The 13,383-nt window shown below is 44.8% G+C and overlaps 1 protein-coding gene across 1 annotated transcript in view; it reads left to right on the top strand.

The window, feature by feature from the left end:
• Positions 1 to 13,383, top strand: part of LOC116983368 (probable phospholipid-transporting ATPase IM) — a 170,873-nt gene that overhangs the window by 30,343 nt on the left and 127,147 nt on the right. The window contains exons 9-10 of the mRNA XM_033037133.1: positions 2,757 to 2,827; positions 12,784 to 12,866. Of these exons, the coding sequence (XP_032893024.1) occupies positions 2,757 to 2,827; positions 12,784 to 12,866 (154 nt within the window). The remainder of the gene's footprint in view (positions 1 to 2,756; positions 2,828 to 12,783; positions 12,867 to 13,383) is intronic.

Raw genomic sequence — 13,383 nt, 5'->3', positions numbered from 1 at the left:
ATGCGTGGCTAGAGAGGGGGGGGGGGATAGAGAGGGAGAGGGTGAAGGGTATAGAAGGAGGGGGAGGGTGGTAGAGAGGGAGGGGGAGGGGGTTAGTGATTGAGGGGTGGGGGGGCTTGCGGCGTCACGGGAGGGCTGGTTCCCGAACGCAATTATCCACCAGAGGGGGGGGGGGGGGCAGAGAGGGAATGGGGACAGAGAGAGGGGGGGAAGAGAGGGAAGGGGGGCAGAGAGGGAGGGGGGCAGAGAGGGTGGGAGGGCAGAGGGGGTAGTGGGGCAGAGAGGAAGGGGGGGCAGAAGGGTGGATAGAGAGTGAGGGGGTAGAGGGAGCAGGAGATAGAGTGAGAGGGGGTAGAGAGGAAGGGGGTAGAGAGGGAGGGGGAGGTGGTAGAGTGGGAGGGGGAGGGGGCAGAGAGGGAAGAGGAAGGGGTAGTGGCAGCACCTACCCAGTATGACCTGCAGCCTCCCCACCAGGCGCCGGGCCCGGCCAACGCTGTGGGCTGGCGTGGACCCGAGCGAGGCCGTGGGCGGGAGCTTCGAGTCGAGGACCTCGAGCAAGGTGGCGGGCGATCGTCGACCCGAGGGAGGCTGCGGGCAGACGTGGACTCGAGGGAGGCCGAGGGCAGGCGGGCGGGCGTCTAGCCGGGCTTGGCCCGCGGCAGCAACCTCCCCACCAGGCGCGCGGACGCTCCTTGCAGCGGAAGGCCGGCCGATCGTGGCTTCCGCGAGGGGAAGCCCACCTCCATGACAGACGATCGGGCCGGGGAGACGGAGAGGAGGTCGTCCGCCGTGACGGCCAGAGATCGCCTGGTGGGATCAGGATCACCAGCAAGGATAAGGCGTTACGATTCCCCGAGTCCTTGCGATCGACGGAGGAATCGCAGGTCTCCATAGACGGCCTCTTCCAGAGGGAGTAATGGCCGCCCGGGCCATCTTCCCATCGCGCTGTCCAGCACCCTTACCCACGCCCGCGCGGCGATAACGACCGCCGCCGCCATGTTCTAGAACTTCAAGGAGCACAGCGGAGCGCGCAGCACAACCTGAGCAGCAGTTTAAAAACGCTAAGTGACAAATTTAAAGAAGTGAACGTTAAGAAGCCAAGTAATACAGAAAACATAACAGGGGTGACGTCACTCGCAGCGCGAGCTGAAGCAGGCAGTCAGATCCATTGTGACGTCATCAGCGAGACCATCTCGTTTCTAAGTTATTTGAGATTTGTGAACATTTTCATAAATAACTTGAGAAATAATGCATTAAATTTTCAGATGAGGCAATTTTTGACATCATGGCGTAAATCTCGATCGGAATATGTAAAAATTTCACCGGTAGCGCGTCGTGTTTTTGAGGAGATGTGAAACGCACACAAACATCACATAAATAAATACACATCCAAGATCAGAGTTTTATAAGTATAGAGATACAAGCAGAATTAGGCCATTCAGCCCATCGAGTCTACTCTGCCATTCTATCATGACTGAACCATTTATCCCTCTCAAACCCATTCTCCTGCCTTCTCCCTGTAACCTTTGACTCCCTTACTAATCAAGAACCTATCTGTCTCTGCTATAAGTCTCACACAGAAAGTAGAGATAAAAACTGTTAAGAAGCAGCACATTTTTATTTGATTATGATATTGATTGTTTATATAATTTATTCGATACTAAATTTAATTATATACTGCACATCGGAGCAGCACAGTAGCCCAGCGGTAGTATTGCTGCCATACAGCGCCAGAGATCCTGGTTCGATCCCGACTACGGGTGCTGTTTGTACAAAGTTTGTTTGTATCTCTATAATCACGTGTTTTTTCTATGAGTGCTCCGGTTTCTTCCCACATTCCAAAGACATACAGGTTTGTAGGTTAAAGGGCCTGTCCCACTTACGTGTCCTTGGCACGCAAATTACGCGACTCGTTGAGGTGCACGAGCATCGTGTGGCCGCGTGGGGCTGGTCCCACTGAGAAGCGCAGAGGGGTATGTAGTTGTGCGTGACATCGCGCGGGGCTCCGAAATTTTTGTAGCAAACAAAATCTTCGCGCGCCAACGACCTGTCGCGTAACTGACGGCCAAAGTGGATCAGGCCCAAGAACCTGGCGCGACGCAACGTCTCACCTCCAACAGCAGCAGAAGCAGGCAAATGATCGTCGAGCTCGGCCTGGGGCTCACGGCCGTTGCGGTCCGTATCCGCCCCCACTACTACTCCCAGAGCGGGGTCAAGAAGATTGAAGATGGACACAAAATGCTGGAGTAACTCAGTGGGACTGGCAGCATCTCTGGAGAGAAGCAATGGGTAACGTTTCGGGTCAATACCCTTCTTTCAGACTGAAGAAGAGTCTCGACACGAAACGTCACCCATTGCTTCTCTCCAGAGATGCTGCCGGTCCCGCTGAGTTACTCCTGCATTTTGTGTCCATCTTCAAATGACGTCACGCGCTCCAGACGGCTGTGCGGGCGCATGAAATCGCGCGCGACCTTCGCGGGCCCGTCGCGCCTCAATGCGACCACGAGGTCGCGTAATTAACATGCCAAGCACACGTAAGTGGGACAGGGGCTTAATTGTTTTTTGTAAATTGTAAATTGTCCCTGGTGTGTAGGATGGTGCTAGTGGACGGGGCGATCGCTGGTCGGTGTGGACTTAGTGGGCTGAAGGGCCTTTTTCCGCACTGTATCTCGAAAATTTAAAAGTGTAAAATCTCTACTAAGACATTGTTAAAATACGCTTGTAATAGATTCATCAATCTATTTATTTCTACTTAGGCAGATTTGCTCCTGTTATCAAGTAGTGAACCATATGGCTTGATTTACATTGAGACAGCCGAGCTTGATGGGTAAGTGAGTATCAAAGTTATAGAATGTTCCGATGTGATGACATGTTATTTAAAATGACTTAGTTTGAATTAAATAGTTTGTCTAATTTAAGTCAAATGTTTCTTGGATATAATTTCATATTTTGAAGCATAGATTTCTACTGTAGAGGAAGGAAAAGTAAGACATTCAGTGAATTTCTTTCAGTTTGGAAGGTTGTAGAAAGGCCTGAAGAGCATTCTTGGAAAGTAATAATTGAACCTCGAGTGCCTGATAATGTCCAAGGAAGTTTACGCACCATCAATTGGAATTTCCCCTTTACAAGATGTTGTACAACTTGGAATACATTTTATTTTATCTTCCTTTACTGTTTTCCAGATTTCCTTTCAGTAATATTTTTGAGCAAATTCATCCTCTTATCTTTCAAGCACACCTTCCTTTCACATGGATTAGTTTTCCATCTTTTATGGGATCTTGCATTGAACTGGTTTTTGGTGTTGGCTGTTTGCAAACTTTTGCCTGCTTGTATTTTACCAGCACAGAGATTTTCATATATATTTCTTAACATATTCATTTTCAGCATCTAGTATCATTAGCGAGTCCAGCTTATATCCTTAATTCTTCTTGAACTGAGTGGCTTGCTGGATCATTCACATGCCAATCACATTGGTGTGTCTTGCGACATATAGGTCAGACTAGTTCAGCACAGCAAATACCCTACTGAAGGAAAATAGTGGAACAGTTGAATGTTTACAGGTGTTCGGAAGATTTTGTGAACCTTATAAGTAAGGCGAGAAAAATGTTTATTTTCTCAAATTCAATATTACTCACTGAATTTAAATTACACAGGTGCTGTGGTGTAAATTTAACTCCGGTTTCCGGACTATTCGTCAAGATTGTGAGATCTCTGCACTTATCAGTTTAGTTTATTGTCACGTGTACCTAGGTACAGTGAGAACCTTCTGTTGCATGCTATACATAAATACAATCGAGCCATACAGTGTATGTATGAATGAATGAATGAATGAATTATATTTTTTATTTCGAACGATTAAAAAAAAAGAAGAAAAGAAAAGATGAAAATGAATAAATAAAAGGAAAATTATATATATACATATATATATACATAAATACGTACACACATACATACATATACATGTACATATATACATACATACATATACACATATACACACATACACATATACATAACATATATGTACATACATAAATTAAAAAATCAAAAGCCAATTTCAACATAATACACATTAGACTCGTTCGAAAAGGGATAGGAAGAAGCCTATGCTTGTCAAGTCCTACCCCTATTCTTCACCATTAACAAATGCAAAATTCAATAAAATAAACTAAACAGACAATTCAAATAAAACTACTCCAATCAAGCTATTAAGAAAAAAAGAACAAAAAAAGAAAAGAACAAAAAGAACAAGCACCATTAACATCTGTGAGATTTACATTCTCCTTCCTCATTACTGTACTTTTCAAAGATATATCTTTTGTACATTTTTTTAAATTGCATTACATTCATACTTTGTTTAATCGTTTCGTCAAGACCATTCCACAAAACCACCCCACAAATGGAAATACACATACTTTTTAAATTGGTCCGAGCATAATGCTGTTTCAAGTTTAGTTTCTCTCTAAAGTTATAACCCCCCTCTCTGTCTTTGAACAGTTTTTGTATGTTTACAGGTAACAGTTTATTTTTTGCTTTATAAATTATTTGTGCAGTCTTAAATTCTACCAGATCCTTAATCTTTAAGGTGTGTAATTTTAAATACAATATATTGGTGTGTTCATGATACCCTACATTGTTTACTATACGAATAGCTCTTTTTTGTAGTGTGCTTAGTGATTGTAAGGTGGTTTTGTAGGTGTTGCCCCATACTTCCACACAGTAATTTAAATACGGTAACACAAGTGAGCTGTACAGAATATACAGTGCTCTCTCATTCAAAACATGCCTTGCTTTCCCCATCACTCCAATACTCCGTGCTACTTTTGCTCTCACATGTTTTATATGGGGTTTCCAGCAGATTTTGTGATCAAGAATCACACCCAGAAATTTATTTTCATACACTCTTTCTATTTCAACATTATTTATCATTACTTTTACTTGTGTATTTATTTTGCGTTTTCCAAACAGCATAAGTTTGGTTTTGTTTAAATTTAATGATAATTTATTCAAATCAAACCATGTTTTTAGTTTACTCATTTCTGCTGTGACCACCTCCAAAAGCTGCTGCAAATTGTCCCCATCACAGAAAATATTAGTGTCATCTGCAAATAACACAAATTTCAAGAGGTTTGACACCCTACATATATCATTAATATACAAAATAAATAATTTGGGGCCCAAAACCGACCCCCGTGGGACTCCACAAGTGTACGGTGTATTTACAGTGTATTACAGTACATTTACAGTACAAGGGAATAACGTTTAGTGCAAGGTAACGCCAGCAAAGTCTGATGGTCACCAAAGTTGTAGATAGTAGTTCAGCACTGCCCTCTGGTTGTGGTAGGATGATTCAGTTGCCTGGTAACAGCTGGGCAGAAACTGTCCCTGAATATAGAGGTATGGAGCTTTTACCAGATGGGAGAGGGAAGAAGAGGGAGTGGTCAGCAGGGCTCTCACTTAACTTTTTTCCCCTGTTGCCAGCCGGGCAACTTAGGCAGCTTTTTAGGTTGCCAAATGACAGTTTAGGTGGTCAATTTAAGACGGCTTGCATGACGCGTGCGATAATGTGCTCGAACGAAGTGCGTAGTTACCTGTCGGAATTACGCTCAATGAAGCATTCACATATTTTTTCTGCTTCAAATAAAGTCACAAACTAAACATATTCACCAATCAAGACATGATATATACCACAATGACATGCAGCAAAATTACAATACAGTATCTCAACTCTTTTTACACACTGCATTTAATGCAATTTCTATTATTTCTTTCCACTTCCCAACAAAAATGTGGTTGGATTATTCAGCGTATGATCAACCTGTGTCAATAAATCCTGGACCATGGTAACATATATGTTTAACCATGCACACTACAGATTGATGCAAGCATGTTTTCTGTGATGGACCGAAAATTATCATGACATGGCCATAGCATGGGTCGTTATTGCTATTGGTATTGGTACAGAAACACTCTCGCTTCCCACATAATTAATCCACAACAAAATATACAGGTTTCAAGGACATTTCTAAAGGCATTTTATGATAATAGCTGTTAAAACCGACTATACCCATCTGACATTACACTAACTGACAAGAGATGGCCAAAGGACATAACTGCGGCAAATGTTCTTTTGGTAATATGTTTAAAGGTGTCAAAACGCCACATTACCAGACATTCAGATTAAATGTATGTGTTGTGAACAGCAATGAAGATACCCAGTTTGTATGCACCAGATTTTTTTTAAATTATTGATAAACGCTGTTTCCCACATTCCCTCTTCAGAATTAACGTTAAGATTTCAACTGAAATATCTCCTGACCAAATTTGTGATGTATATGACCAACTGTAGAAGTAAAACCTGGTTAAATCCAACGTATAGTTGTGAATGTTGCTTATTAAATAACAGTACTGATACTCCATATTAAGAGCATTGATTTGCCCTTAAAATGAATTCTGTAATAACTTGTCACCGGTAACAGACAATCGAACACTGCGGTTTTAATGTTTCGCGTGTTCACAATTTAATTAATCCATCTTTATGGATTAAAACAAATAATAACATTTTCATTTAAAACACATTTGTTTGCATGCCGTTATCAAACATAGTCAATTTTTGCTCTGAAGACATTTCCAGCACAGTAGGGTCGGGGGGGGGGGGGCGCTTAAAGGTGCGGGATGGATAGATGGCGGGGGGGGGGGGGGGGGCAAGGTGCTGGATGGATGGATTGAGGCAGGGGAATGGGAGGATCACCACAGGATGAATGGGGGGTCAGTGCAGGATTAATGGGGGTGGGGGTCAGTACAGTGTGGATCGGAGGGTCTGTGCAGGATGTATGGGGAGATCGCTACAGGATGAATGGAATGATCAGTAATAGATGAATGTGGGGGATCAGTACAGGATGGATGGGGGGGGGGGAGCAGTACAGGATGAATGAGGGGATCAGTAAAAGATGAATGAGGGGATCAGTACAGGATGAATGAGGGGATCAGTACAGGATAAATGAGGGGACCAGTACAGGATGAATGGGGAGTGGCAGTGCAGGATGGATGGGAAAGGGGGTGAGTACAGGATGAATTGGGGGACCAGTGTAGGATGGATGGGGGGGGGGGGGGGTGTTAGGAGAATCAATGCGAGGTGGATAGGGAGATCAGTGCAGGATGAATAGATGGGGGGGGGTAGATGGGGAGGGGAGCACAGGGGATGTCAGTGAGGACTGAATAGAGGCGGGAATGGGGATCAGTGGAGAGAAGGGGTCCCAGGTTAAGGGGGGCGTACAAGAGAGAGAGAGAGAGAGAGAGGGAGGGGGGAAATGGGGAGGAAGGAAGGTCAGCGCTCATCGGACAGGGACGGTATCATTGCCCCGCTGCTTTGGCCGTCCCTGTCCACCGCCAAGTGCCGCCGCCAAAGGGGGAGGCAGTTGGGATCTCCTCGCCACCGCCTCCCCTCCTCCGCCAGCCAACAGAAGTTGTGGGGCCGAGCAGTGCAGCTGCTTCAGACGGCGGAAGGGGGCCACCCCCTCCCGGCCTCGGCGTGTGGGAGGGTTTGTTTTGAAAGCGGTATTGTCGTTAGCGGAATGGCAAGCAGCGGCCGCTATCAGGGCGGGCGGGGTGTTGGAGGAGGAGCCGCAATTGCGGCCGCTGTCGCTGCCAAAGATCCTATAGGATGCTGCTGTGCGGAACCCGTCATTTGCTCCGACCCTCCGTCACCCCACACGCCGTATCTTTGCTCCGCACTACGTTGTCGCCGCAGCGCAACAGAATATACAAACATAGTATGATATGACAAACGAGAGAGAGAAAAGAAAAGCTCAGTGTGTACACATACACATACTCACTACATACCCATATATATTGTTGCACTGTTTTTCATCAGAGGCGCTGATGTGCTTTCCTTATAATTGCATCAATGTGCTGGGTCCAGGAAAGATCTTCGGAAATATGCCCGCCCAGGAATTTGAAGTTTTTGATTCTCTCCACCACCATTGTGGGCCGGTTATCAAATAATGATGAAACGGAGTACAGGATGGAGAATGTGAACCTCGTGTCCTGATGTCGAGACAACAACCTTTCTCTCAAAGGAAGACAAAAGTGCTGGAGAAACTTAGCGGGTGCGGGAGCATCTATGGAGCGAAGGTAATAGGCAACGTTTTGGGCCAAAACCCTTCTTCAGATCCTTTCTCTCAATGTCAGCAAGCCAAAGCAGATAATGATCGACCCCAGTTTGTGTTAATGGTGCCGAAGTAGAGTTGGTTGAAACCCTCAAATTGCTTGGAGACAATATCACCAACTACTTCTGGACCACCCATATTCAGAATCAGATTCAGATTCAGGTTCAATTTTATTGTCATTGCACTTTTCAATGCAACAAAATGGTTTAGCCTGCTGTCATAACATAGAATAAATAACAAAACACACACTCAACACAGTTTAACATCCACCACAGTGAGTCCACCAGGCACCTCCTCACTGTGATGGAAGGCAAAAAGTCCTAAAGTCGTTGTCTCTTCCCTCCTTGCTCTCCCTCTGCACTGAGGCGATCCAGGCCTCCGATGTTGTGACCAATCCGGGTGATGGTAAGTAAGTCCCGCGGCTGAATCCGAGCTCCGCAAATGGGCCGGTTGAAACTCCGTGGCCCGAGGCGTTCGAAACTGCCAAAGCTGCCGCCCTCGAAGCTGTTGTTGCGGGAGCTCCGGAAAAACAGGTCACCAACCTGTGACCTGCGAACTCCTGACGATGTCGTCCACTGGTCCGCGGCCGAGCCTCCGAGGCTCCGAAGTCGGGTTGGAAGTCGGGTCGCAACGCCACCACAGCCCCGAAGTCGGCCAGCCTCGCGTTGGTAAGTCCTGGCTGGCTCTGCCTCCGGAGCCTCGAGGTCGGTCCCAGTTGGAGGCCGCCAGCTCCGCGATAGGCCTCAACGCAGACGGAGACGTAGATGGGTGATACGGCAAGAAAGGTCGTATCCCCCCGGAAGGAAGTCAAAAAACATGTTTCTCCCACCCCCCCCCACACATACACAGCTAACTAAACCGAAATAAACTGTAACAACGGGACAAAAGAAAACAAAAAAAGAAAAGACAAACGGACTGCAGGCGAGCCGCAGCTGCAAGGCAGCGCCGCCGCCTCCGGAATAATTGAAGCAACGATCACCAACTTCTACAGATGCACCATAGAAAACATTTTATCAGGATGCATCACAGCTTGGTTTGGGAACAGCTCCATCCAAGACCGCAAGAAATTGCAGCGAATTGTGGACGCAGCCCAGACCAACACACATACCAACCTCCCTACCATAGACTCCATTTATACCTCAAACTGCCTCGACAAAGCTAGCAGCATAATCAAGGAGTCGCAACCTGGCCATTCCCTCTTCTCCCCTCTCCCATCAGGGAAAAGGTATAGAAGTGTGAAAATGCACACCACCAGATTAAGGAACAGTTTCTTCCCAGCTGTATTCAGGCAACTGAATCATCCTATCACAACCAGAGAGCAGTGCTGAACTACTAACTACCTTTTTGGTGACCCTCGGACTATCCTTGATCGGACTCTGCTGGCTTTACCTTGCACTAAACGTTATTCTCCAATCATGTCTATACACTGTAAATGGATCGATTGTAATTATGCATTGTCTTTCTGCTGACTGGTTAGCACACAAAAAAAGTTTTTTACTGTACCTTGGTACACGAGACAATAAACTAAACTAAACATAAAGCTTTTCACTGTCTGAAGAAGGGTTTCGGCCCGAAACGTCGCCTATTTCCTTCGCTCCATAGATGCTGCTGCACCCGCTGCGTTTCTCCAGCATTTTTGTGTAACTTCGATCTTCCAGCATCTGCAGTTCCTTCTTGAACAGCTTTTCACTGTACCTCGGTACATGTGACAATAAACTAAGCTAAAAGCTAGCTGTAAGATAAATTAGTGTTAGGAATTTTGGAGCCGGCTTGATAAGACCAAGTGAGAGGGCTGAGCATTGATAATAAATGTGTTAGAAATGCAGTTACATTTCATTTCATTTTAATGCTTCCTGAGGTCTTTATATTGCTTTTAGTGTTGAATGTAAAATCACACCCACATTCCTGCCGCTGACCACATGGCAATCGTTTAACTGCAAGTTTTTTTCCACTTACAACCTATTTCTGCTTGTCATTAGGAAAGTGTATCCCTCCCTTTGGTTCTTGCAGTTTAATTTAGTTTAGTTTAGTTTAGTTTAGAGATACAGCGCGGAAACAGGCCCTTGGGCCCATCGAGTTCGCGCCGACCAGCGATCCCCACACACTAACACTATCCTACATACACTAGGGACAATTTATACTTATACCAAACCAATTAATCTACAAAGCTGTATGCCTTTGGAGTGTGGGAGGAAACCGAAGATCTCAGAGAAAACCCACGCAGGTCACGGGGAGAACGTGCAAACTCTGTACAGACAGCACCCATAGTCAGGATCGAACCCGGTTCTCTGGTGCTGTAAGAAAGAACTCTACTGCTGCGCCCTCATGTCTGATCTAATCTCATCTAATCATCTAATAGATAGATCTCATTTAATCTCCAGAGACTTGTCACCATAACATAGCACAGTATTTGCCTGTTTCAGTAACATTATACTCGTGTTCTTTGCTCCACATCAACTTCAACAAGTTTAGCTGGCATATATGGAGAGTCCCTTTAAATACTTTGATTACATTGGCTCATGCAGATTACTGTAATGCCTTTTTATGTTAATTAACTGAAAGTGAAATGGTACAGTGGTAGCGTACTATAAATAGTTACAATGGTGCTGCAGCCAGTTACATGTTTTTCACAAGCTCAAGTCAAGAGATGTGCAGTGAAATGAAAAGTAGCAATACTCGTGGACTTTGTGCAAAAAGACAAACAGACAAACAACCAAACAAACTACAAACAGAATGGAACAGAATCACATATTCTTTTACATATTAAATATTGTGCGCGGAAGGAAAAGGGGACCCCCCCCCCCCCCAAAAAAACAGCAATTTAAAAAAAAAAGCAGTAGAGTGGTACAGTAAAGTTAGTCCCTGGTGAGATAGGAGTTTACAGTCCTAATGGCCTCTGGGAAGAAACTCCTTCTCAACCTATCCATTCTCACAGCATGGCAACGGAGGCGTTTGCCTGAACATAGCAGCTGGAACAGTCCGTTGCAGGGGTGGAAGGGGTCTCCCATGATCTTATTGGCTCTGGAGTTGCACCTCGTGATGTATAGTTCCTGCAGAGGGGCGAGTAAAGTTCCCATAGTGTGTTCGGCCGAACGCACTACTCTCTGCAGAGCCTTCTTGTTCTGGGCAGAGCAATTACCAAACCAGATTGTGATATTTACGGACAAGATGCTTTCCACGGCCGCTGAGTAGAAGCACTGGAGGATCCTCAGAGACACTCTGAATTTCCTCAATTGCCTGAGGTGGTAAAGGCGCTGCCTTGCCTTACTCACAAGTGCTGCAGCGTGTGATGTCCATGTCATATCCTCAGAGATGTGGACTCCCAGGTATTTTAAACAGCTCACCCTATCCACAGTATCCCCATTTATCCTCAATGGTGTGTATGTCCTCGGATGATGTGCCCTCCTAAAGTCCACGATCAGCTCCTTAGTTTTTTTGATGTTCAAGAGGAGGCTGTTGTCCTGACACCAGAGTGCCAAATCAGCCACCTCCTCCTGGTAGGCCTTCTCATCGTTGTCTGAGATCAGGCCCACCACCACAGTGTCATCAGCAAACTTGATTATCGAGTTGGAGCTGAACCTAGCCACACAGTCATGTGTGTACAGGGAGTACAGTAGGGGGCTGAGGACGCAACCCTGGGGGGATCCTGTGCTCAGGTTGAGGGACTTCGATGTATTCCCTCCCATCTTGACTACCTGGGGCCTGGCGGTGAGAATGTCCAGGGCCCACGCACATAGGGGGGTGTTGAGCCCTAATTCCAGTAGCTTCTCGGCCAGTCTGGTGGGGACTATCGTGTTGAAGGCTGAACTGAAGTCTATGAACAGCATCCTCACGTAGCCCCCCTTCTGGCTGTCAAGATGAGAGAGAGCGGTGTGCAAAACCTGGGAGACCGCATCGTCCGTGGATCTGTTCGGACGGTATGCGAATTGTAACGGGTCCATGTTGCGAGGGAGGTAGGCGTAGATGTGTTTCTTCACCAGCCTCTCAAAGCATTTCATGACTACCGGGGTGAGGGCCACTAACAAGCTGTTAGACCTTCTGTTTCCAGTACTGGTAGCTGTGCTATAACTTGTGTTTCCATACTGCGAATTAGGTATAATGTGATTGATGAATTAATGATCATTATTTGTGCTATATGGGCAGAATTAGTTGGAACAGAATTGGCAACTAGAGAATAATTTAAAAGTCACTTTTGAAATTGATAAACAAGTGGCTATTGAAATTGATAAGCAATAGTTTCTATCAACACTTGTGCAATGATACTCTATTAAACAATACAACACACAGCCTATATTGTTTTTAGCATGCATTAACAAAAATAAATGTTTTTTTTTTAAAATAGACCTTTATTTTGAAAAACCTGTGGGGGAGAAATCTTTGTATTTGGAGGTCTAAATTCTCCAGTCCCTAACTCCCCTTTCCTCATTGACACAATTGTTTTTCTAATTGATTTTCTATAATGTAAGATTTCTTATCAGCGCAACTATCGCATTATAGTGGAACTACCAGTATATGGATAAAATGTCAATTTGTAAAGTATTTCTATTTTCTTTGTAATTCCCAGAAGGGGTTTTTATAATATTTTGTAAACATTAATGTATCTCTCTTATTACAGTGAAACAAATCTGAAAGTTAAGCAAGCATTAACAGTCACTTCAGACATGGGAGAGAACACCCACGCTTTGGCAACTTTTGATGGTATGTTAGTTTTCTTACAACATAAATAATATAAATAATTAAACCATAATACTTTAAGTGAAAGTTATAGTAATGTATTGATTGTAAAAGTTACCAAGAGTATTTCAACCAATCACATTTCTGACAAAAAATTAGATTTTGGAACAGTTCATTTATCTTTTTTCAGTAATCCAGAGAACACATAAATCAGTTCAACATTTCTAATGATTGATATTGTGATATTTTTTAAAAATATTTGTTTTCAGGGTTTCCTATGACCTTATGTAGTATTAGTAAGCTGACCTCCTATTTACCTCTTTGATCTCTACTGGAAAATCTGTAGAAAAACAGAACAAGGTAGAACATAGATCTAGATCGTGTGCAGACGTGGCGCCGACAGACGAGAGGCTGAAGCAAAGAAGTCGAAGCCAAAGAACCGAATCGAAACGAGGCCGAAACGCCAATAAACCGAAAGGATGGGACGCCTAAATCCAAACTAACCGAAAGGATGGGGCGCCTAAAAGCCAACGAACCGAAA

The sequence above is a fragment of the Amblyraja radiata genome, chromosome 1 (assembly GCF_010909765.2).
Source record: "Amblyraja radiata isolate CabotCenter1 chromosome 1, sAmbRad1.1.pri, whole genome shotgun sequence".
NCBI lineage: Eukaryota > Metazoa > Chordata > Chondrichthyes > Rajiformes > Rajidae > Amblyraja > Amblyraja radiata.
The sequence above is the reverse complement of the archived record's forward strand: the minus strand, read 5'-3'. Positions and strand labels throughout refer to the sequence as shown.